At 36.2% G+C, this 24004-nt stretch overlaps 1 protein-coding gene across 2 annotated transcripts in view; it reads right to left on the reverse strand.

The window, feature by feature from the left end:
- The window catches only part of HLTF (helicase like transcription factor), a 63527-nt gene that overhangs the window by 19082 nt on the left and 20441 nt on the right, over positions 1 to 24004 (reverse strand). The window contains exons 9-16 of one of the 2 annotated variants that reach the window (XM_086386616.1): positions 18793 to 18868; positions 17477 to 17567; positions 15793 to 15875; positions 15663 to 15707; positions 14693 to 14779; positions 7287 to 7384; positions 1863 to 2006; positions 360 to 498 (exon numbers count right to left, since the gene is read on the reverse strand). In XM_086386616.1, coding sequence (XP_086242742.1) covers positions 360 to 498; positions 1863 to 2006; positions 7287 to 7384; positions 14693 to 14779; positions 15663 to 15707; positions 15793 to 15875; positions 17477 to 17567; positions 18793 to 18868 — 763 coding nt within the window. Of the gene's footprint in view, positions 1 to 359; positions 499 to 1862; positions 2007 to 7286; positions 7385 to 14692; positions 14783 to 15662; positions 15708 to 15792; positions 15876 to 17476; positions 17568 to 18792; positions 18869 to 24004 lie in introns of both variants that reach the window. The other variant, XM_086386529.1, reaches the window with a different exon arrangement.

The following is a 24004-nucleotide window of genomic DNA, read 5'->3' on the forward strand; positions in this document are numbered from 1 at the left end:
CCATCTTCCAGTACAGTTCACATGTAGCAAACAAGCTCCAAGATGGGAAACAGAGAAATCAAGATTCTGATTAGAGAATTAAAGTGTCAAATCCAATGTTGAAAAATTATGCTGGTGACTGTTCTATAAATAAACTATAATTCAAATGTTGCTGTATCATGGGCAGTTATGAAAAAAAGTCAGTTTTATAAAATTATTTCTATAATTAATTTTTGGAAAGACTTTATATCCACTTCAAATTTACAAGTTACCTCATAACTTACTTAACAATATGTATTTTGGAATTAACTTTTCTAAAGTAAATGCTATCTCAAAATCCAGTGAGATAGTATATGTTATCTCAAAATCCATATCATTACCTGTCAAAACCCATCTTCTTTCTGCTTCTAAATCAAGTACAGCTTTTGTTTGCTGAGCATTTGGATTCCGTATGGCATGGCCTTCATCCAGGATCACTCTTAGCCACCTTATGCTATGTAATGGACTGTCACCCTTAGTCTAAAATAAATATTTCATATGAATTAAAAACATGGGAAATTAAAATAATATTTTATGTAATTTGATAACATGAGTTCTTATCTTTTAATATCATCACTTACTATGTGGTAGGTACTTCTTTAAGCATTACATACATTAAATTATTGAATGTTCACCAACTTATAAAGTATTATTATTCCTATTTTACAAATGAGAAAACTGAAGCACCAAGGTATGGTATATGTTGCTCAAAGTACCACAGCTAGGAAGTGCTGAGCTAGCATTCAAATCCAGGTTGTCTAGCTTTCTGCTTAGATCATGGTTCAAAACACTAAGTTATCATGCCTCAGAGTCAAACATATGACATATGATGTCAGCTATAAGAATTACTTGAATATAACACAATGACTTTTTTATGTAAAAATCAACGTTCTTACCTGAAGACTAAAATTTTTATAATAAAGTATTTTGGAGAACATTTTCACTTAACAACTGGAACTAGACAATTGAAATCCTAAATGAATTGGGAAACTCCTAAGTTTCAGATATTAAAAAAGCTTATTTTTAAATAGAGATAAACAATTATTAAATCACTGTGACAGAAAACAATATTCCAAATTAGAAAAAGAATTCATTGACCAATTGCTGGATACACGTAAATTCAAATTTAAAAATTTAAGTGGTCTAAATATAAAATATTCCTAAATTATCTAAAGGAAGTTGAACCTTCTTTTTTTTGGCAAAATATTAAAAAAACAATTTTCTCTTGTGGCAACTAGAGAGGCAGAACAGCAGCATCACCCTCTAAGAGGTGACACCCAGGGCCTGCCCTCCACACCTGTTCATGAGGGCAAGGCAGCCCCACACCCCAGAAGATCAGAGGACGGGGTCCCCACACTAGCTGTGATCACAGCTGGAAGGACAGCTTGATGCTCAAGTTTCTCCATCTGTGCCGTGATGATGTGGCAAATTCCACATCTAAAGAAACCCAACAACTCCTGAAACAGAGATCCTTAATTTGGAAGTAGAGCCCACAGAGGGATTCAGGGCACTCCCACCAGTTCCTGAAATTATATGCTAAATTATGTGGATAGGTATGCACATAAATGGTTCTGAAAAAAGGGTCTAGAGCAGCACTGTCCAACAGGAATGTTGTGCAAGCACATATGTCATATTCAATTTTCTAGTAGCCACACTTAAGTAACAAGATATAGGTGAAATTAATTTTAATAAAATATTTTACTAAAAAATTTCCTATTTATTTCTTATATATTCAGAAAGAAAAAAGGGAAGAATATAAAGCCTAAATTTTAGAACACTTTAGAAACCTGAAGCAATTTCTTAAATTCAACTTCTGAAAATCTCTTGAGTATCAACACACTTACACCATAGTCATGAGTTAAAATATTGTATGTAGTCAAAACAATATCCTGTTTTGAAAGCAATGTTGGGTCTCTAACACGATCAGGACCATAATAAACATAAAAATTCAAGTGCACATCTGATTTTATGTGTTGTCCAAACTGGTCCTAAAAGAAAATTAGAAATATTTTAATAATGAGAAGATTAGTATCAGGTTTAATATGTATATAAAATATACTGTCTTGGCAGTTTCACAAGTCAAACTACTAAAATCCCATAAAAACAAGTTTCATGAAATCTAAACTAAAACAACAATAACAACACTAATATTTTATTGCCAGAGAAACTGACATATTTACAGTCATAATAAGTTAAATAAATTTTGCCTGGCCCTATCAGTGAGCGGCTGCTTCATCTTTAGAAGTTAAAAGCAACCAAGCTCTTTTAAGATAGTAATTAGGTTTTTTTAAATTTAGTATTCTACAAAAAGGATCTTTAATGATTCCAGTTTAATCTTTAAAAATTAAACAATAAAAGAACAGTAAGGAATATTTTCATGAATGTAGGTAGAGTTTCAAGCACAGTATCCACTTTCATTCATTTATTATAAGACTACTATTTGTCAGGTATAAACTAGAAAGATGGTACAGCTAAAGAAAAAAATAAGACCAGGTTGCTGCTCTCCTGGTTGATGTGAGAGTTGGACTGTGAAGAAAGCTGAGTGCCGAAGAACTGTTGCTCTTGAACTGTGGTGTTGGAGAAGACACTTGAGAGTCCCTTGGACTGCAAGGAGATCCAACCAGTCCGTTCTGAAGGAGATCAGCCCTGGGATTTCTTTGGAAGGAATGATGCTAAAGCTGAAACTCCAGTACTTTGGCCACCTCATGCGAAGAGTTGACTCAATGCAAAAGACTCTGATGCTGGGAGGGATTGGGGGCAGGAGGAAAAGGGGATGACAGAGGATGAGATGGCTGGATGGCATCACTGACTCGATGCACGTGAGTCTGAGTGAACTCCGGGAGTTGGTGATGGACAGGGAGGCCTGGCGCGCTGCGATTCATGAGGTCGCAAAGAGTCGGACACGACTGACTGACTGACTGAACTGAACTGCTGCTCTCCTTAACAATACGATCAGTTTTTAAAACTTAAGAGTTTTTTGTTTGGGTTTTTTTAACTTAGGAAAACAACAAAGCTGAGAGATTCTGAGCAGAAAAAAAAAAAAAGATGAGAAAGAGAAGACACTAACGAGACATAGCTGGGAAACTATTAGGTGAAAAATGATGAAAGATGAAGACCTAAACCAGAATGGCAAAAGTGAGTCCAGAATTGAAAGGACTGTTATGTACATGGACTGATGGGCACTTGAGAACTAAGTAAATAAGGAATATGAAGAAAAGGGAGAAAACAAAAGAAGACTCTGAAACTTAAAAAACTACTAGAAGAACTGTGTGATAATGATACAGAGAAGTTTCAAAAAATAAGGAAAAACAGGCATAAAGATGAGAAAGAGGTAATGAGTACTACTATTTTAGACATTTTAAAATTTTGGTCACCTTAAAATATCTAACTGGAGAAATACACCACAAAAATTTAAATATTGACCTATAATGCAAGTGTAGATATAGACTTCAAAGATATCAGTATCAGTACATGAAACCACTGGAATAAATAAGATTCTCTAAGGAAAACAAACACAATGATAAAGGTAGGATTAGGGAAAGAGAGCAGTATTTAAAGAGCAAAGCTTATGCTTCTATTGGGAGATAAGGTCATGAGGTCTGAGGTACAATTTAAAATATTTTAGTAAAGAAAAATATAAAGCAAATGTGGCGAACTTTTGGTTCTTAAATCTAGAGGATTAATACGAAAGAGAATGAAAAAGTTGGCTGAAAGCTCAACATTCAAAAACTAAGATCACGGCATCCAATCCCATCACTTCACGGCAAATAGATGGGGAAACAGTCACAGACTTTATTTTTTGGGGCTCCAAAATCACTGCAGATGGTGACTGAAGCCAAGAAATTAAAAGACGCTTACACCTGGGAAGGAAAGTTATGACCAACCTAGACAGCATATTAAAAGGCAGAGACATTACTTTGCCAACAAAGGTCCATCTAGTCAAGGCTATGGTTTTTCCAGTAGTCATGGATGGATGTGAGAGTTGGACTATAAAGAAAGCTAAGCACCAAAGAATTGATGCTTTTGAACTGTGGTGCTGGAGAAGACTCTTGAGAGTTCCTTGGACTGCAAGGAGATCTAACCATTCCATACTAAAGGAGATCAGTCCTGGGTGTTCATTGGAAGGACTGACACTGAAGCTGAAACTCCAATACTTTGGCCACCTGATGCGAAGAACTGACTCATTTGAAAAGACCCTGATGCTGGGAAAGACTGAAGGCAGGAAGAGAAGGGGACGACAGAGGATGAGATGGTTGGATGGCATCACCGACTCGATGGACATGAGTTTGGGTAAACTCCGGGAGTTGGTGATGGACAGGGCAGCCTGGCGTGCTGCAGTCCATGGAGTCACAAAGAGTCAGACATGACTAAGCGCCTGAACTGAACTGAACATGGATCTCATTACAAATTTTTATAATACTAAAAAAAAAGCTTAGGAGAAAAAAGGCAGACTACATATGATGTATGGAAGAGGTGGAGTAAAACAATGGTCACTAGGACAGCAAACAAAATCTTGAGTGAAGGACCAAAGAATACCAAAGTTTCAAGAACAAATACAAGATTAATTTTTAATTTGTAATTTATGTTCATTCCCTCTATTTACCAAAACGGTTAAAGACGATTTACAAAATAACACATACCAAAAAGTAATAAAAAGAAAACAAAGTCAGCGCAGGGGAAAAGATAAAGGGAATTCATTGGACATGGCAACAATGAAGTCTTTGACAAGACTAAGGAAGACGGGAGCAAAACCCAGACTTACTGTGGGCTAAAGAGAGAATGAAATCTGAAACAGCAAAGGCAAAAATATAAAGAAGATAAAACATGAAACATTAAAGGCGAAAATGCAGAAATTTTATCAGAAATCTTTATCAATTATCACAAGAATTTTATCAAGAATTTTATCAAGTGGAAAAGGAAAGGAGAAAGAGAACAGTATGAGAAAACTCAATCAGTGTGTTAGCCTTGAAATGGAACAGATAATATTTATGGAAAGATTAGACTTGACATAAAAGAAAATTAACTCTTTTGGTGAAAGAGAACCTATAGTATTGAGTTTGTAGTCACTGTGGTAGGTTGTATGTGTGTGTCTGTCTACATGAATGAAATAGGAGTTACTACTTAATTTTCCACTGGGAGGATAGGTAACCTAAATACCCAAAAAAATTATGTGGTGTATGTGGGATTGGTATGTTACTCCTTTAACTGGATTCTTTCCCACATCTGAAGACCAAGAAGGGAACGAAAGGTTACTTCTAGCCTGCTTATTACAGTACTGTACAGTTATATCACTGGGGGTCTTGGAAGAGAGCCACTTGCAGAGATTGCAAAATTCTAATTCTTATATCCCTATATGCTCAACCATCACTCCTTTAAAATGAGACATAATCATTAAATGTGAGACATAATCAAGAGAAAGCATTTGAAAATCAAAAGGATCTGAGTATGTTTCATGAAAGAGCCAGTGGAGAGAGACTGGATAACCAGGTAAGAGGAAGAATAACAAAATGCAAAAGCAGAAAGAGATGGAACCTAATGTAGAGACTAATGTACTGATCTTACAAAGAGTAAGAACTCTTCCACGTCTGAGATAAAAGGAGGCAAGTTGAGGACAGATGCAGATAACCTTGCAGGTGGCAAGAATGGAAGTTCAAATCCAGTGGTCTTTATGTTCACAATGCTTCCAACAGTCATTATTTCATTATAGCAGGCAGCTTGAAGGTTAAACTAGAAAGGAAATAGAATCAAGCTGCTCCTACACAAAAAAAGGCTCCATTCCAATGTAATGTTTTACAACAGAAAAGCAATCTCGAAGGAAAAAAAAAAAAAGACTATATTTTTCTGGCGAGTTAAAAGTATAGGCTCTATACCATCTCACACCAGTCAGAATGGCTGTGATCCAAAAGTCTACAAGTAATAAATGCTGGAGAGGGTGTGGAGAAAAGGGAACCCTCTTACACTGTTGGTGGGAATGCAAACTAGTACAGCCACTATGGAGAACAGTGTGGAGATTCCTTAAAAAACTGGAAATAGAACTGCCTTATGATCCAGCAATCCCACTGCTGGGCATACACACTGAGGAAACCAGAAGGGAAAGAGACAAGTGTACCCCAATGTTCATCGCAGCATTGTTTATAATAGCCAGGACATGGAAGCAACCTAGATGTCCATCAGCAGATGAATGGATAAGAAAGCTGTGGTACATATACACAATGGAGTATTACTCAGCCATTAAAAAGAATACATTTGAATCAGTTCTAATGAGGTGGATGAAACTGGAGCCTATTATACAGAGTGAAGTAAGCCAGAAAGAAAAACACCAATACAGTATACTAACGCATATATATGGAATTTAGAAAGATGGTAACAATAACCCTGTGTACGAGATAGCAAAAGAGACACTGATGTATAGAACAATCTTATGGACTCTGTGGGAGAGGGAGAGGGTGGGAAGATTTGGGAGAATGGCATTGAAACATGTAAAATATCATGTATGAAACGAGTTGCCAGTCCAGGTTCAATGCACGATACTGGATGCTTGGGGCTAGCGCACTGGGACGACCCAGAGGGATGGTACGGGGAGGGAGGAGGGAGGAGGGTTCAGGATGGGGAACACATGTATACCTGTGGCGGATTCATTTTGATATTTGGCAAAACTAATACAATTATGTAAAGTTTAAAAATAAAATAAAATTAAAAAAAAAAAAAGTATAGGCTCTAGAGTCAGAATGTTGGATACTATCTCCTTGCTCCGTCATTTATTGGCTGGATGACCTCAGGCAAGTTATTTAATTTCTCTGTGTTTTAATTCAGTCACTTGGAAAATGAGAATACTAGTTGTGAGGATTCATTGAGAAAATCTATGAAAAGAGTTTAGGAAAAACTGAGCACATAAGAGCTCATTAAATGTTTGTAATAAGGTGTTAAAATAAACAAGTTATCATTAGTGGTGTGCTTAAGAAAGAGATTTCAACAGTTCATAAATATGATGTGGTATTAAATTATACACCTTTCCTACTTCAGGAGACAGAAAGAAAAGAGGCGGAAGTACAAGTCAAATCTTACAATAGCAACTGACAATGTTTCTTTCTCTACTATACATTTTCAGAGAAAAATTACTTCAATTCAGTAAAAATAACCCCAAGTCAATTAACAATTATTTGAATTTAACTATAAAGTGCTAACCAACCATATTTCTCCCAATGAATGACTCTCTTATAGTGTAAGACAAACATAAATTATATTTTTAAAGGGCTGTAAAGACTTACCATCCAGTTGCTTAATACAGAAAGTGGGCAGATGATCAGTGTCGTTCTTGGTTTATCTTCAACATCGGTTTTCTTTGAACTCTCCACTGCAGACGCTCCTGAAAGAATGAATCAGTGACACATCCTTCAGCAGTTTTTTCTCAAACATACATGAAGTCAATAAAGATATGTCAAAAATGTGCCTTTATGAAGAGAAATTAGGAGTAATTAAAAAGAAACAAAAAAACTTCTGTTTCTAACCATAATGAAGTATCAGGAACTAGATTTTATCTTGCCACTTTATACAACTAAAAATCTGAATAGTGATTGTTTATGGGGAATGTAGAGAATGATGACTGAGAAAGGGTATAGGGAGGAAGTATGGAATATCTCCTAATACTTGTTAGGTTATTCATAGTTATTAAATTTTGTTTTATGCAGTTTTCTGAATTTGTACTATAGTTAATGTGGTATCAGACTCCAAGATGGGCCCAAATGGTATCTATTTCCCCAAAGTCACAATCTTGTATAGCCCCCTTCCACATTCAACTAGACTTGGTGTATATGATCCCCTGGAGAAGGAAATGCCAACCCACTCTAGTATTCTTGCCCGGAAAATCCCACGGACAGAGGAGCCTGGTGCGCCATAGTCCATGGGGTTGCAAAGAGTCAGACACAACTTAGCGACTAAACAACAACAATATGACCAACAGGATATGGTAGAAATGATAGTGTATCACTTCTGAGATTGTTATAAAAGACACAACTTCTGACTCAGATGCCCTCTCCCTCTGTCTAGTCAGCTTCTCTCTCTGATCACTCTCTCTGGGAGAGGCCAGCTGCCACATGAGGACATTTAAGACACCCTATGGGAGGACACACTATAATTTTATTTTCCACTTCCCTACTGGACAGTACTGACATTTTTTCTAATATGTTGCTAAAATAATGTGATAAAACTATTTTTTCATATCTCCCAGTAGATATCAAGAGTTCTAAGTCATGTATCTTTGGGTTCACTGTATGGCTTACTTGTTCTCCAAGGTAATTTACACTTCCATACACTGTGTGTTCCTGTTCCTTGCCTATAAACTGAGATTTGGTGGGGAGGACGGGCGCGGGGTAGGCTGTGCCCCACAGCTTCTGGGATCTTGGTTTCCAGGGATCTAATCCTTGCTACCTGCATTAGGAGCAGAGTCTTAACCACTGAAGTGCCAGAGAAGTCCCACATTTCTTAAAATTTCTAAAGTTAGGGTCAACAGTAATCTAAAAAGAATTTTCTATTTCTAATTTTAGACAAAACTTAACTCTTTCTCATCATTCTTTGCTAGTTCAAATATCACCTTCTTAAACAGGTTGTTGTTGTTTAGTTGCTCAATTGTATCCGACTCTTTGTGACCCCATGGACGACAGCACACCAGGCTTCCCTGTCCTTTACCATCTCCCAGAGTTTGCTCAAATTCATGTCCTTTGAACCAGTGATGCCATCCAACCATCTTGTCCTCGCTCACTCCCTTTCCCTCCTGCCTTCAATCTTTCCCAGCATCAGAGTCTTCTCCAATAAGTCAGCTCTTCCCATTAGGTGGCCAAAGTACTGGAGTTTCAACTTCAGCATCAGTCCTTCCAATGAATATTCAGGACTGATTTCCTTTAGGATTAACTGGTTGGATCTCCTTGCAGTCCAAGGGACTCTCAAGAGTCTTCTCCAACACCACAATTCGAAAGCATCAATTCTTCAGTGCTCCATCTTCCTTATGGACCAACTCTCACATCTTGTACATGACTACTGGAAAAACCATAGCTTTGACTAGATGGACCTTCATTGGCAAAGTAATATCTCTAATTTTTAATATATTGTCTAGGTCTGTCACAGCTTTTCATCCAAGGAGCAAGTGTCTTAATTTCATGGCTGCAGTCACCATGCACAATAATTTTGGAGCCAAGAAAATAGTCTGTCACTGTTTCCATTGTTTCCTCATCTATTTCCAATGAAGTGATGGAACCAGATGCCAAGATCTTTGTTTTCTGAATGCTGAGTTTTAAGCCAGCTTTTTCACCCTCCTCTTTCACCTTCATCAAAAGGGTCTTTAGTTCCTCTTTGCTTTCTGCCATAAGGGTGGTGTCATCTGTATATCTGAGCTTATTGACACTTCTCCAGAAATCCTGATTCCAGTTTGTGCTTCATCCAGCCTGGCATTTCACAGGATGTAATCTGAATATAAGTTAAATGAGCAGGGTGATAATACACAGCCTTGATGTACTCCTTTCACAATTTTTAACCAGGAACCTTAGGTCAGTATTTATTTCACTATTTTCCTTTATTTTCTTAATGTTTGCTGCTTGCTAAGTCATTTCAGTTGTGTCTGATTCTTTGCCACCCTATGGACTATAGCCCAACAGGTTCCTCTGTCCATGGGATTCTCTAAGTAAGAACAATGGAGTGGATGGCCATGCATCCCTCCAGGGGATCTTCCTGACCAAGGGATCAAACCAGAGGCTCTTGTGTCTCTTGCATTGTAGGTGGACTCTTTACCAACTGAGCTACCAGGGAAGCTCCATTTTTAAAGTCCTTATTGAATTTGTTAAAATAATGATTATGCTTTACATTTTGGGTTTTTTGGCCCCTAAATATGTAGGATCTTAGCTCCCTGACCAGGGATTGACCTGAACCCCCTGAATTGGAAGGCAAAGTCTTAACCACTGCCCATAAGGAAAAGTCCCATTCTATGTCTTTTGACTGGAACATTTGGTCCATAATTATTGATATATATCTATCTTATCTATCTTCATATTGCCATTTTGGTAGTTATTTTGGATTTCCTTTTGTAGGTCTTTTTTCCCCTTCTCTTATTATTTGATGACTATCTTTAGTGTTAAACTTGCACTCCTTTTTCTTTTTTGTATGCAAATTTTTTATAGATTTTGGTTTGCAGTTACCATGAGGTTTTGTAAATCCCAAAGGAAATCAATCCTGAATATTCTTTGGAAGGACTCATGCTGAAGCTGAAACCCCAATATCTGGCCACCTGATGCAAAGGACTAATGCACTGGAAAAGACCCTGACGCTGGGAAAGACTAAAGGGAGGAGGAGAAAGGGACGACTGAGGATGAGATCGCATCACCATCATTGGATGGCATCACTGACTCACTGCACGAGTTTGAATAAGCTCTGGGAGTTGGTGATGGACAGAGAAGCCTGGCATGCTGCAGTTCATGGGTCACAAAGAGTCGGACACGAATGAATGACTGAACTAATGAGGTTTTTGTACAACAGTCTCTATACATACATAATTATTTTAAGTTGCTGATCTCTTAATTTCAAATGTATTTTAAAACTCCCTTATGATAACTACTTTTGAGATATTTTACATCTAATTGTTTTGTGTATTCCTTAACTGTTTATTGTGGACATAGATGATTTTACTACTTTTGTCTTTTAACCTCCATAACTAGCTTTGTATGAGGATGATTTCTACTTTAACTGTACGTTTGCCCTTTACTGGTGAGTTTTTTCTTTCCGTAATTTTGTTCCTAGTTGTGGCCTTTCCTTCTTTGCCTAGAGAAGTTCCTTTAACAACTGTCGTAAACCTGGTTTTGTAGTGCTGAACTCTTTCATCTTTTGCTTGTCTGTAAAGCTTTTGATTTCTCCATCAAATCTTTAGGAGACTCTTGCTGGGTATAGTATTCTTGGTTGTAGGTTGTTTTCTTTCATTACTTTAAATTTATCAAGCCACTCCCTTCTGGGCTGCAGAGTTTCTGCTGAAAAATCAACTGATATCCTTAAGGGAGTTCCCTTGTATGTTATTTGCTGCTTTTTCCTTGCTGCATTAAATATTTACTCTTTAATTTTTGCCATTTTAATTACAATGTGTCTTAGCATGTTCCTCCCTGGATTCATCCTGTATGGAACTCAGTTGTTCCTCAATTTGGGTGACTGTTTCCCAAGTTAGTGAAGTTTTCAGCTATTACATCTCAGGCTTTTTCTTTTCCTCTTCTCCTTCTGGGACTACTATAATGCAAATATTAGTGAGCTTGCTGCTTTCCCAGAAGTCTCTTAAAGTGTCCTCATTTCTTTTCATTCATTTTTTATTTTTCTTTTAATTATTTTTAATTGGAGGATAACTGCTTTACATTAGTAGGCTGGTTTCTGCCATGGATCAACATGAACCAACCACAGGTATCAATATGTCCCCTCCCTCTTGAACCTCCCTCCCACCCCACCCCTAGGTTGTCTCAGCACACCAGAATTGAGCTCCCTGTGTCATACAGCAAACTCCCACTGGCTATCTAATTTTACATAAGGTAATGTATATGTTTCGATGCTACTCTCTCAATTTGTCCCACCCTCTCCTCCTTGCACTGTGTCCACAAATCTGTTTTCTATGTCTGCATCTACACTGCTGTCCTATAAATAGGTTCACTTTTTTTTTTTTTTTCTGTTTAGTAGCAGTGATTTTTACAGAGCTGGAGGAATCATGCTCTCTGACTTCAAACTATACCATAAAGCTATAGTAATCAAAACAGTATGGCTGTGGCAAACAGATCAATGGAACAGTACAGAGAGCTCAGAAATAAACCTACACATTTATCAACAATTAACCTACAACAAAAAAGACAAGAATATACAATGGAAAACAGCCTCTTCAATAAGCGGTGATGGGAAATATGGACAGCTACATGTAAAAAAATGAAAGCAGAACATTCTCTAACACCACATATGAAAATAAACTCAAAATAGACTAAAGACCTAAATGTAAGACCAGATACTATAAAACTCCTACGGGAAAACAGAACACTCTTTGATACGAATCACTGCAATATTTTTTGGATCCATCTCCTAAAGAAAATAAAAGCAAAGATAAACAAATGGGACCTGATTAAACTTAAAAGCTTTTGCACAGCAAAGGAAACCACTGATAAAACAAATAAGCTAAATGGGAGGCCTACTAAATGGGAGGATATATTTGCAAATGATATGACTAATAAGGGATTAATATCCAACATATGCAATCAGCTCATATAATTCAACATCAAAAACACAACCCAATTAAAAAATGGGCAGAAGACCTGAACAGACATTGATTCAAAGAGGAAATATAGATGGCCAACAGGCACATGAAAATATGCTCAACATCACTAACCATTGGGGAAATGCAAATCAAAACCACAATGATACCTCATACCTGTCAGAATGGCTGTCATCAAAAAGAATGCAAATAACAAATGTTAGTGAGGCTGCAGAGAAAATGGAACCCTCATATACTATTAGTGGAAATAAAAATTGGTACAGCAACTGAAAAAAACAGTAAGGTAGTTTCTCAAAAAACCATATGACCCAGCAGGTCTACACTTGGATATACACAAAAAGATAAAAACACTAATTCTAAAAAAACACGCTCACCCCAATGTTCACAACAGCGTTATTTACAACTGCCAAGATACAGAGCAACCTAAGTGTGCATCAGCAGATGAATGGAAAAAAAAAAAAGATGTCTCACATACACACACAATGGAATATTATTCAGCCATTAAAAAAGAATGAAATTTGGGAAATTCACTGGTAGTCCAGTGGTTAGAACTCAGCACTTTCACTGCTAAGGCCCATGTTCAATCCCTGGTCTGGGAACAAAGATTTCACAAGCCATGTGGTACAGCCAAAAGAAAAAGTTAAAAACAAATAATGGCAGAAAGTGAAGAGGAACTAAAGAGCCTCTTGATAAAGGTTAAAGAGAAAAGTGAAAAAGTTGGCTTAAAAACTCAACAATCAAAAAACAAAGATCATGGTATCCTTTTCCTTCACTTCATGGCAAACAGATAGGGAAACAACAAAAATAGTGACAGACTATTTTCCTGGGCTCCAAAATCACTGCAGATGGCGACCGCAGCCACAAAATTAAAAGACTCCTGCTCCTTGGAAGAAAACCTATGAAAAACCTAGATAGCGCAGTAAAAAGCAAAGACATTACTTTGCTGACAAAGGTCCATCTAGTCAAAGCTATGGTTTTTCCAGTAGTCATGGACATCTGTGAGAGTTGGACCATAAAGAAGGCTGAACACTGAAGATGGATGCTTTCGAACTGTGGTGTTCAAGAAGACTCTTGAGAGTTCCTTGGACAGCAAGGAGATCAAACAAGTTAATCCTAAAGGAAAGTAACTCTGAATATTCATTGGAAGGACAGATGCTGAAGTTCCAATACTTTGGCCACTTGAGAAAAGCCGACTCACTGGAAAAGACCCTGATGCTGGGAAAGACTGAGGGCATGAGAAGAAGGGAACAACAGAGGATGAGATGGTTGGATTGCATCACCAACTCAATGGACATGAGTTTGAGCAAACTCCAGGAGATAATGAAGGACAAGGAAGCCTGGCATCCTGTGGTCCATGGGGTCTCAAAGAATCGGACCCAACTGAGTGACTGAACAACAACAAAAATAAATAAAACAAGTAATATTTTCAAAAAGAAAAATAAAATTTTACTATTTGAAACAACATGACTGGACTTGAAGAGCATTATGCTAAATGAAATAAGTCAGACAGAGAAGACAAATATTGTATGATATCACTTATAAGGAGAATCTAACAAATACTACCAACTAGTGAATATAACAAAAAAGTAGACTCACAGATATGGAGAACTAGTGGTCAACAGTAGGGAGAAGGAATAGGGGAGCCGCAAAGGAAAGATAGGGGAGTAAGTACAAAATATTAGGTATGAGCTACAAGGATATATTGTACAACATGGGGAATATAGCCAATATTTTATAATAACTATAAGTGGAGTAGTACCTTTAAAAACTGTACACCTGTAACATATAATACTGTAAAGCAACTACACTTAAATAAAAAATAAATTAAAAACATTTTAAATTATGTTTACATGTTTATGTTTCCACCTCATCATTAGACATAAGCCCCATGAAAATAGACTTGTCTGCTGCATCTTCAATATGTAAAATGGAAGATACTAAGGTACAGAGATAAAATAATTTGTTAGATCTCCTTAACCACAGTCCAATCTCTTTCCATTTCAAATATTTAGACTCTTTTTTCTTACGAATTACAAATTATAAAGTAATAATAAATATCACTCACATTTTTAATTGAAAAACAAATTCTTCTCATACCAATAATAAATATTTACAATTCTAATTAATCCAAATTAAGTTTTAAAACAGCCATAAATTGCTCTGTGCCTTTACTGGAAACAATATCTCTGCTACTCAGATGAGTAAGAGACCTCTGCCCATCATATTTTTAGCCTAACTAAAACAAATAGAATAGGAAAATACATAAAATTGTACTTTTAAAAATGAGATTATCTTTTTTTCTCTACTTTTTTCTTATAATATGGTTTTATACTTTTGTCATTTAAAATTTTTTTATTTGGGAACAGAAAAAATAAACCAAACAAAAGCAGATTTACTTACCCCTTTTCAACATTTTCTTTTTTGTTACAGGGGTAGATGTAGTAAGTGCACATGCAAATTCTGCATCCTCTTGAACCTTAGAAGATCCTGCTAAAGTACAAACCACAGAATCATTAAGATATTTGAAAACTAATTCTCTCCTGTACTTAAGTACAGATAACTTTCTAAGGATAGGAAACATACTACCACTTACACACTTCAAGAGTTTGTATTATTTAATAAATATAAAATAATTTCTAGTAACCAAAACTGCCTCTTTTGACACTAAGCATCTTTCTAGCTCAGAGAAGAAACAGTCATTCATGATAAATTGAAGCTTCTCCTAAGGAAGAAATGTGAAAGTAGAAGCAGTCAAATGCAAAGTGATTCAGCTCCTAGGTGGAAGGAGAATATGTTCAATGAAACAGGTGTTTAACGTTTAATGAAGATGCTGCCAAATTTTCAGATCAGTCAAATGGTGATAAGTTATTATCCAAATGCAACACAATTTCTTAACCTAGGAATATGATACAATTAGATTAGGAGATAAACAAAGTAAATGATGTTTTAAAGACACAGGAAAAAGTAAAGATACTCAACATTTATAAATTTGTATAATGCTAAATATAATAGCTGAGCTATATTGACGAAAAGGCAGTCTCACCCTACTTCTGTAACTACAATTTATACATACACAAAACAGGTTTTATTGAAGTCATTTTATAAGTAGCAGAAAGATTTTCATTTTGTCTAAAGTCGGTTTAAATATTTTCTCTTAGATTTTAATTTGAAACTATTCTTTCAATTTGCTTCATTCATTTAACACCCTTGGTAAGCTCCATAAATAGTTTAAATGTAAAAAGTAGTCAAGTTTAAGAACTATTACTAAAGAATTCCAAGCTTGATAGATACAAATCAATGAGATACAAATCAATGATTACTTTAATAATCTTTAAGTATAGATAGTGGATATTGATATGTATATACATACCTTTTACTCTGATTTTAGTCTCTGATTGTGTTCTTTTCAGTTTGCCTAAAAATAAAACCAAATATAACATGGTCACACTAGGAAATTAAAATACAGGACACATTATCAAATCAAACTCATTTCATATTACCTTTCATTTTCTGCGGCAATTCACTTGGTTCAACTTCCTCTGAATCACTACTTTCAGTGTACTGTACAGCAGCAGGTTTTCTCCTAAAATTAAGTATACACAATTTTTTAATCAACCCAAAATAAAATGGGATATAAAATCTATGCTTAATAAATTTAATACAAATGCTTTTTTCTTACCCTGGTTTATTTTTTGAGAAAATTTCAAGGGAAAAAAATTTTTATTTGACAAATGAAAGCCAAATTTGCTAAAAGCATTTTGTTTTCACAGCCAGATGCATTTAACTGTACAAAATACAGTATCATGATTATTAAAATAAATTTGAGAAAGTAAACCTTCTAGAATAGTAATCTCTTCAACACTTAATAATTCAGTATTTGGTAATTCAATTAAAATACTTGTATAAAACTAGAACAAAAAAGAAGTGATTCTGATTATCAAAGAGAACCCTCCAATACAAAGTAAGCAGCTAAGAGGCAAAAATATAATTCTTTCATAAGGGAAACTTTTATAAATTCCATGTAGAAGTAGTACAGTACTATGTTTAAGTGCCTAGAAACAACAGACTGTGGAATGAGACTGCCTAGATTCAAATCTCCATTCCACCATTTATTTGCTATGTGACTTTTGGCAAATTACCTAATATTCTTCTAAGTTTCAGTTTCCTCACTCGGAAAATAGGAATAAAGATACAATTCACTCTGTACGATAAAATGTGTTACCACATGTAAAGCCTCTAAAATAGTACCTGCTATACACTAAGTATATATCTACTTTTTAATTAATAGTTTAATTAATAGTTTGTGTGTTGGTTGTTGTTTTTCCCATGTCATCATTATTTCCGCACCCTTGAACCTAATCTTGTCCATCCAGCTGATAGTGCTCTGTTACCCAGACTCATGGTCAGTTCAGAGTTATATAGATTTGAGATCTAGATAAAAGGGAAACTGATGAGTCCTGGTTTTATACTCAGTTCAGACAGGTATTAAAGACAGAACAATTAACAAAGCCCCAGATTTGAAATCTCTATTTCAAATAGAATAGCTAAGAGGGACTCAGATTTGGGGTCATACCTGCAGGTATTGATAGTGAACAACAAAACACAAAAGCCAAGTATTTAGATCTACCTCAGAGAATAAATAAAATTTATAAACTTAACAATTCAAGTGGAAATCAGAGGGGCATTATGGGTTTTATTCAAATTCTCCTTCCAGTCTACATGAATATAATACTGTCCATAAATAACTTTATCATGTTTTATTTCTACTAAAGGTGAATTGAGAAACAACTCAGATGAGCAAACAATGCGTTTGTCAAGTCGTCCAATAAATATACATCAGTTCTCAACTCCTTAAATTCACAAAGAAAACTCTTCTAAAGTCTCAATTGAAAACAAAAAACCCAAGAGATCTCAGTTCCTATGTGAAACAAATAGGAAAATAACAGAAAGATAGGGATATTAAAAATTACCAATTACTTCTTTTATATATTAATGTTACTTTTAACCTATAAAATAAGAACAGTCTACCTCCCTAAGTCACAATGATTTTAGCAGTTTCAAATTAAAGAAAGTATTTGAAAGAACTATGCTGTGGAGATAATGGTCATATCTTTCTTGTATATGTAAGAAAATAGAGAAAGAGTTTAAACATATTACATAAAATCAAACCATAAAAGAGTTTACCTTTTGGAGCGGGAGCTAGAGAATTCTGACTTGGGATATTTATTCTTTGTCTTGACATCTGAAATACTGGGTTCTCCACTACATCTAGATCCTTCCATTTCAAAGAAAAGGATCAAGAGTATTAGTAAACTGTCTCAGACAAGAAGCATCTTTCTTAAAACACTGGTTTTATAACTCAATAGCTACAATTTCCTAATCTAGTATTTTCTCACAAAAGTAACTTCAACTTTTTTGTAACCTAGTCGTTTCCCCTAAAGCCATCCAGTCAGTCCCCACACTGACTGTATTTCCTGCTATACCAAGGCAGCTGAGAGCTGCTGCAGAAAAAAATGGACAATAAACAAGTGGGATAATAAATGTACACTTCCCAATCTCAGTTGTCAACCTTGCATCACTTAGCAACTCTTCTACCTATCACAGCGCCTCCCTACCCACTACTATCATACACTGGATCCTCTGCCCAGATTTTACACTCCTTTCACTCCCAGCAGATGACCTACTTCACTTTGTAAAGAAAATCAGATGTCATCTTCTATAAATTAATCAATTTTCCTTTTTTTAAATTTTTTAATTCTCTCAATTAACTATATTTTTCCTCAGCATTACTTCCTTTCCTTCTAATGCTAACTCATCTACCTATTTTCTTGATCACATTTCCTCATAAAGGCCAACAAATTATTCTTTCCATTACATACAAAATTTTTTCCTAAACCCTGCCCCCACAACGAAGCCCTCAATTCTGCCTCTCTCTCCATTTTGCCCCTGTCTTAAACATGGCAAAATTCATAACAGAACACAGATGTTATTTCTTTCTTCATCTACTAGTCTTCTTTTAAAATATTTCAGTCTTGCTCTACTCTAACCAATCTTCAGAAATTAATTTTATGAAAGTCACTAACTGCTAAATGCAACCTATTATAACTGCATCCCTTTTCATTTCTCCTCTAATTTGGCTCTAATCTATCTTAATCTGCTGCTATTCATGCCTATTTATTCATATTCAGTTATTTATTTACATTATAAATAGCACAAATTATTCTGAGGTCCCATAGCAAGATACTCTGTTTTGTTTTGCTTTTAGCTGCCCTTTCCTGGGGCTTTTTTTCTCAACCAAAAATGTTCTTCCTCAGGTTCTTTAATGTGCTACCACACAATTTCATCATGGCCTCCTTCATGAAATTTTTCTTGACTACTAGTTTTCATGAGATTCTTTAGAAAAAAGTATCTGAAATTTTTCTACAGTACTAAAGCCAGAGGTGGAATTACATCATTAAACTGGAAAAATCTATGGGGTCATGTTCAAAATTAAGGTTTACCTTTGATTAGTCCAGCTGCCTTTTCACTGGTATTGTTTCCTCCAAGTTCCATAGATTCATCATAAACATTACATTCCTAGATGAAAAGGCATATTTCTTACATAGTACTGCTATCAGTTTTAAGTAAACTTAGACATATATCCTATTTTACACTGCTTTACTTTACACAATAAAGACTACTAAAATGGCTACCCTATTCTGGAGCAATGTAAGGAGGTACATTAAGAGGAAAAATGTACAAATTGAAAAAAAATTTTAACAGGGATCTAAAAAAAGAAAACTAGTCTGTCTCAATCTTTTCAAAAGAAATAACAAAAGAGCAAACTTCAATTATAAATGGCATATTACTGTGAGAAACAGTCAAGAATGAAATTTACTTCAAAATTAAAAGGAATTCTAACACTAGAAACTTTCAAACCAAGAGTCCCTTCTCAATAGTTAATAGATCTATAATGAAGCTAAGCTGCCATTGACATCCTTATTTTCTCTGTAATTCCTAGAGTGGGTAGATCCAATAGTCAGGTATCAGAGTACCTCCTCCCTTGCTCTATCAGGGATTTTCCTGCCAACTCTTTGTTCTCTTCCCTTCCTGTTTCTTTGTTTCAAAAATGCATCTATGTGAGCACAAGAACTTCTATAAAAGCAAGCTTTTATTCTTCTCTGTGAAAGTATTTTCAACTGAGTCTACTAGAGCAGGGTTCCTCCAATCTTAATTCTAGACTTGATTCTGTATGAAGGAATGACAAATAAAATTGGGTTTAATTAAATGAATTCTTTCAGTTTAAAAAGAAAGGTAGGTATATTGTGAAAGGAAGATCATTATTTTGAATCAAAACCTCAGAGTGGGTTCAAGATTGGACAGCAGGAGTACAATGTAATTTTTACCTAGAATTAAGGCCAATAAAAGATTTTATTTTATTTTTTAAAAGACAATTTTCAACATTTTATAAAATCCCACTAGAGTTTACATTTCTCCAAAAATGTGGCTGAAAAGAAAATCCATCCCCTTCCAATAGTATGAGTCTAAATAAATTAAAAATCCAAGATATACCATATTTAGAAATATGTGACTAGAAATTAGATAATTAATTTTTAAAAGCATTAGCTCCAAGAAGCAGATGTTAAAAATGCCTTTAGTCAAGACATCCTACCCAGTCTTCCTCAGTAATCAGCACAATCACTTATATTAAATAGCATGCAGAAATAATTTAAAAATTTATCTATAAAATAAAGGATGTCCTTTACATTATTCTTTTCACATTCAATGACTTTGCTCAGCAAGCCTTTTCTTCATGAAGTTCAAAAAAAATGTACATATAAAGTCTAACCTATCAAATACGATGCTCCAATCTCATGGAATTTAACATTTCACTCTGTAAGTATGCAATATCCAAATCTATCTGACATAATGAAATTTCTGTTGCAGTAAATGCCTTGCTGGAAATCACATTCTTAGTCTCAATTTCAACTAATGTAGCAAACAAAATATCCTAAAGCCTTTCTACCACATAACACGTTAAATGCATGGCTGATCGTAAAGGGAAAAAAGAATGCCTTACTGTTAAAAAGGTAATTAACAATGAAGTTCTAAGTAGTCTTAGGTACTATTTTTCAGTTTTAATAACTAAAATGTAGGGGGGGAATAAAAGGTAAAAAGCACTAGAATATTCAGGGTAGGGGACTGAATCTTACATATTATTACCATAGTTAAACTCCCAATAAAAGTATAAAGAGGAAATGCAACTAAGCTTAGAAATTAGGAAAATGGAAAATTAATAAACAGCGGTAGGAAACTGATATGCAGCATCTTTGAAAGCTAAAAAATCAGAACAGCAGCAATAGAAAAGTCGAAAAGAAAAAATATTTTGCATATACATTGTACTTAAATTATTACCTATTTTAAGTTTTTTGGACTTTCAGCTGAGAATGAAGAACAACCATTTCATTCTAATAGCACTTATTTGCTTTATAAACTAATTATTTATTAATTCTTCAGTTCAGTTCAGTCACTCAGTCGTGTCCGACTCTTGCAACCCCATGGGCCGCAGCACGCCAGGCCTCCCTGTCCAACACCAACTACCAGGGTTTACCCAAACTCATGTCCATTGAGTCGGTGATGCCATCCAACCATCTCATCCTCTGTCATCCCCTTCTCCTGCCCTCAATCTTTCCCAGCATCAGGGTCTTTTCAAATGAGTCAGCTCTTTGCATCAGGTGGCCAAAGTATTGGAGTTTCAGCTTCAACATCAGTCCTTCCAATGAACACCCAGGACTGATCTCCTTTAATAAGGACTGGTGGGATCTTCTTGCAGTCCAAGGGACTCTCAAGAGTCTTCTCCAACACCACATTTCAAAAGCATCAATTCTTCAGCACTCAGCTTTCTTCACAGTCCAACTCTCATATCCATACGTGACTACTGAAAAAACCATAGCCTTGACTAGATGGAACTTTGTTGGCAAAGTAATGTCTCTGCTTTTTAATATGCTGTCTAGGTTGGTCATAACTTTCTTTCCAAGAAGTTAAGCGTCTTTTAATTTCATAGCTGCAATCACCATCTGCAGTGATTTTGGAGCCCAAGAAAATAAAGTCAGCCACTGTCTCCACTGTTTCCCCACTGATTTGCTATGAAGTGATAGGACTGGATGCCATGATCTTAGTTTTCTGAATGTTGAGATTTAAGCCAACTTTTTCACTCTCCTCTTTCACTTTCATCAAGAGGCTCTTTAGTTCTTCACTTTCTGCCATAAGAGTTGTATCATCTGCATATCTGAGGTTATTGATATTTCTCCTGGCAATCTTGATTCCAGCTTGTGCTTCATTCAGCCCAGCATTTCGCATGATGTACTCTGCATATAAGTTAAATAAACAGGGTGACAATATACAGCCTTGACGTACTCCTTTTCCAATTTGGAACCAGTCTGTTGTTCCATGTTCAGTTCTAACTGTTGCTTCCTGACCTGCATACAGATTTCTCAAGAGGCAGGTCAGGTGGTCTGGTATTCCCATCTCTTTCAGAATTTTCCACGGTTTATTGTGATCCACAGTCAAAGGCTTTGGCATAGTCAATAAAGCAGAAATAGATGTTTTTCTGGAACTCTTGCTTTTTCAATGATTCAGCGGATGTTGGTAATTTTATCTCTGGTTCCTCTGCCTTTTCTAAAACCAGCTTGAACATCTGCAAGTTCACAGTTCACGTATTGCTGAAGTCTGGCTTGCAGAATTTTAAGCATTACTTTACTAGTGTGTGAGATGAGTGAAATTGTGCAGTAGTTTGAGCATTCTTTGGCATTGCCTTTCTTTGGGATTGGAATTAAAACTGACCTTTTCCAGTCCTGTGGTCACTGCTGAGTTTTCCAAATTTGCTGGCATACTGAGTGCAGCACTTTCACAGCATCATATTTCAGAATTTGAACGAGCTCAACTGGAATTCCATCACCTCCACTAGCTTTGTTTGTAGTGATGCTTCCTAAGGATCACTTGACTTCACGTTCCAGGATGTCTGGCTCTAGGTGAGTGATCACACCATCATGATTATCTGGGTTGTGAAGATCTTTTTTGTACAGTTCTGTGTATTCTTGCCATCTCTTCTTAATATCTTCTGCTTCTGTTAGATCCATACCATTTCTGTCCTTTATTGAGCCCATCTTTCATGAAATGTTCCCTTGGTATCTCTAATTTTTTTGAAGAGATCTCTAGTCTTTCCCATTCTATTGTTTTCTTATATTTCTTTGCATTGATTGCAGAGGAAGGCTTTCTTATCTCTTCTTGCTATTCTTTGAAACTCTGCATTCAGATGGGTATATCTTTCCTTTTCTTTTCCTTTGCTTTTCGCTTCTCTTCTTTTCACAGCTATTTGTAAGGCCTCCTCAGACAGCCATTTTGCTTTTTTGCATTTCTTTTTCTTGGGGATGGTCTTGCTCCTATAGAATGTCATGAACCTCCATCCATAGTTCATCAGGCACTCTGTCTATCAGATCTAGTCCCTTAAATCTATTTCTCACTTCCCCTGTATAATCATAAAGGATTTGATTTAGGCCATACCTGAATGGTCTAGTGGTTTTCCCCCACTGTCTTCAATTTTAGTCTGAATTTGGCAATAAGGAGTTCATGATCTGAGCCACAGTCAGCTCTCAGTCTTTTTTTGCTGACTGTGTAGAGCTTCTCCATCTTTGGTTGCAAAGAATATAATCAATATGATATTGGTGTCGACCATCTGGTGATATCCATGTGTCGAGTCTTCTCTTGTGTTGTTGGCAGTGTGCTCTCTTAGCAGAATGTATTAGCCTTTGCCCTGCTTCATTCTGTACTCCAAGGCCAAATCTGCCTGTTATTCCAGGTGTTTCTTGACTTCCTACTTTTGCATTCCAGTCTCCTATAATGAAAAGGACATCTTTTTTGGGTGTTAGTTCTAAAAGGTCTTGCAGGTCTTCATAGAACCATTCAGCTTCAGCTTCTTCAGCTTTACTGGTTGGGGCATAGACTTGGATTACCGTGATATTGAATGGTTTGCCTTGGAAACGAACAAGATCATTCTGTCGTTTTTTAGATTGCATCCAAGCACTGCAATGGCACCCTCCAGTACTCTTGCCTGGAAAATCCCATGGACGGAGGAGCCTGGTAGGCTGCAGTCCATGGGGTCGCTAAGAGTCAGACACAACTGAGCGACTTCACTTTCACTTTTCACTTTCATGCACTGGAGGAGGAAATGGCAACCCACTCCAGTGTTCTTGCCTGGAGAATCCCAGGGACAGCGGGGCCTGGTGGGCTGCCGTCTACGGGGTCGCACAGAGTCAGACACGACTGAAGCGACTTAGCAGCAGCAGCAAGTACTGCATTTCGGACTCTTTTGTTGACTTTGATGGGTACTCCATTTCTTCTAAGGGATTCCTTCCCACAGTAGTAGATATAATGGTCATCTGAGTTAAATTCACCCATTCCAGTCCATCTTAGTTCGCTGATTCCTAGAACGTTGACATTCACTCTTGCCATCTCCTGTTTGACCACTTCCAATTTGCCTTGGTTCATGGACCTAACATTCCAGGTTCCTATGCAATATTGCTCTTTACAGCAACAGACCTTGCTTCTATCACCAGTCACATCCACAAACAGGTTTTGTTTTTGCTTTGGCTCCATCTCTTCATTCTTTCTGGAGTTATTTCTCCACTGATATCCAGTAGCATATTGGGCACCTACCGACCTGGGGAGTTCATC

The sequence above is a fragment of the Bos grunniens genome, chromosome 1 (assembly GCF_055505025.1).
Source record: "Bos grunniens cultivar Pamir isolate PY7600 chromosome 1, Bosgru_T2T1.0, whole genome shotgun sequence".
NCBI lineage: Eukaryota > Metazoa > Chordata > Mammalia > Artiodactyla > Bovidae > Bos > Bos grunniens.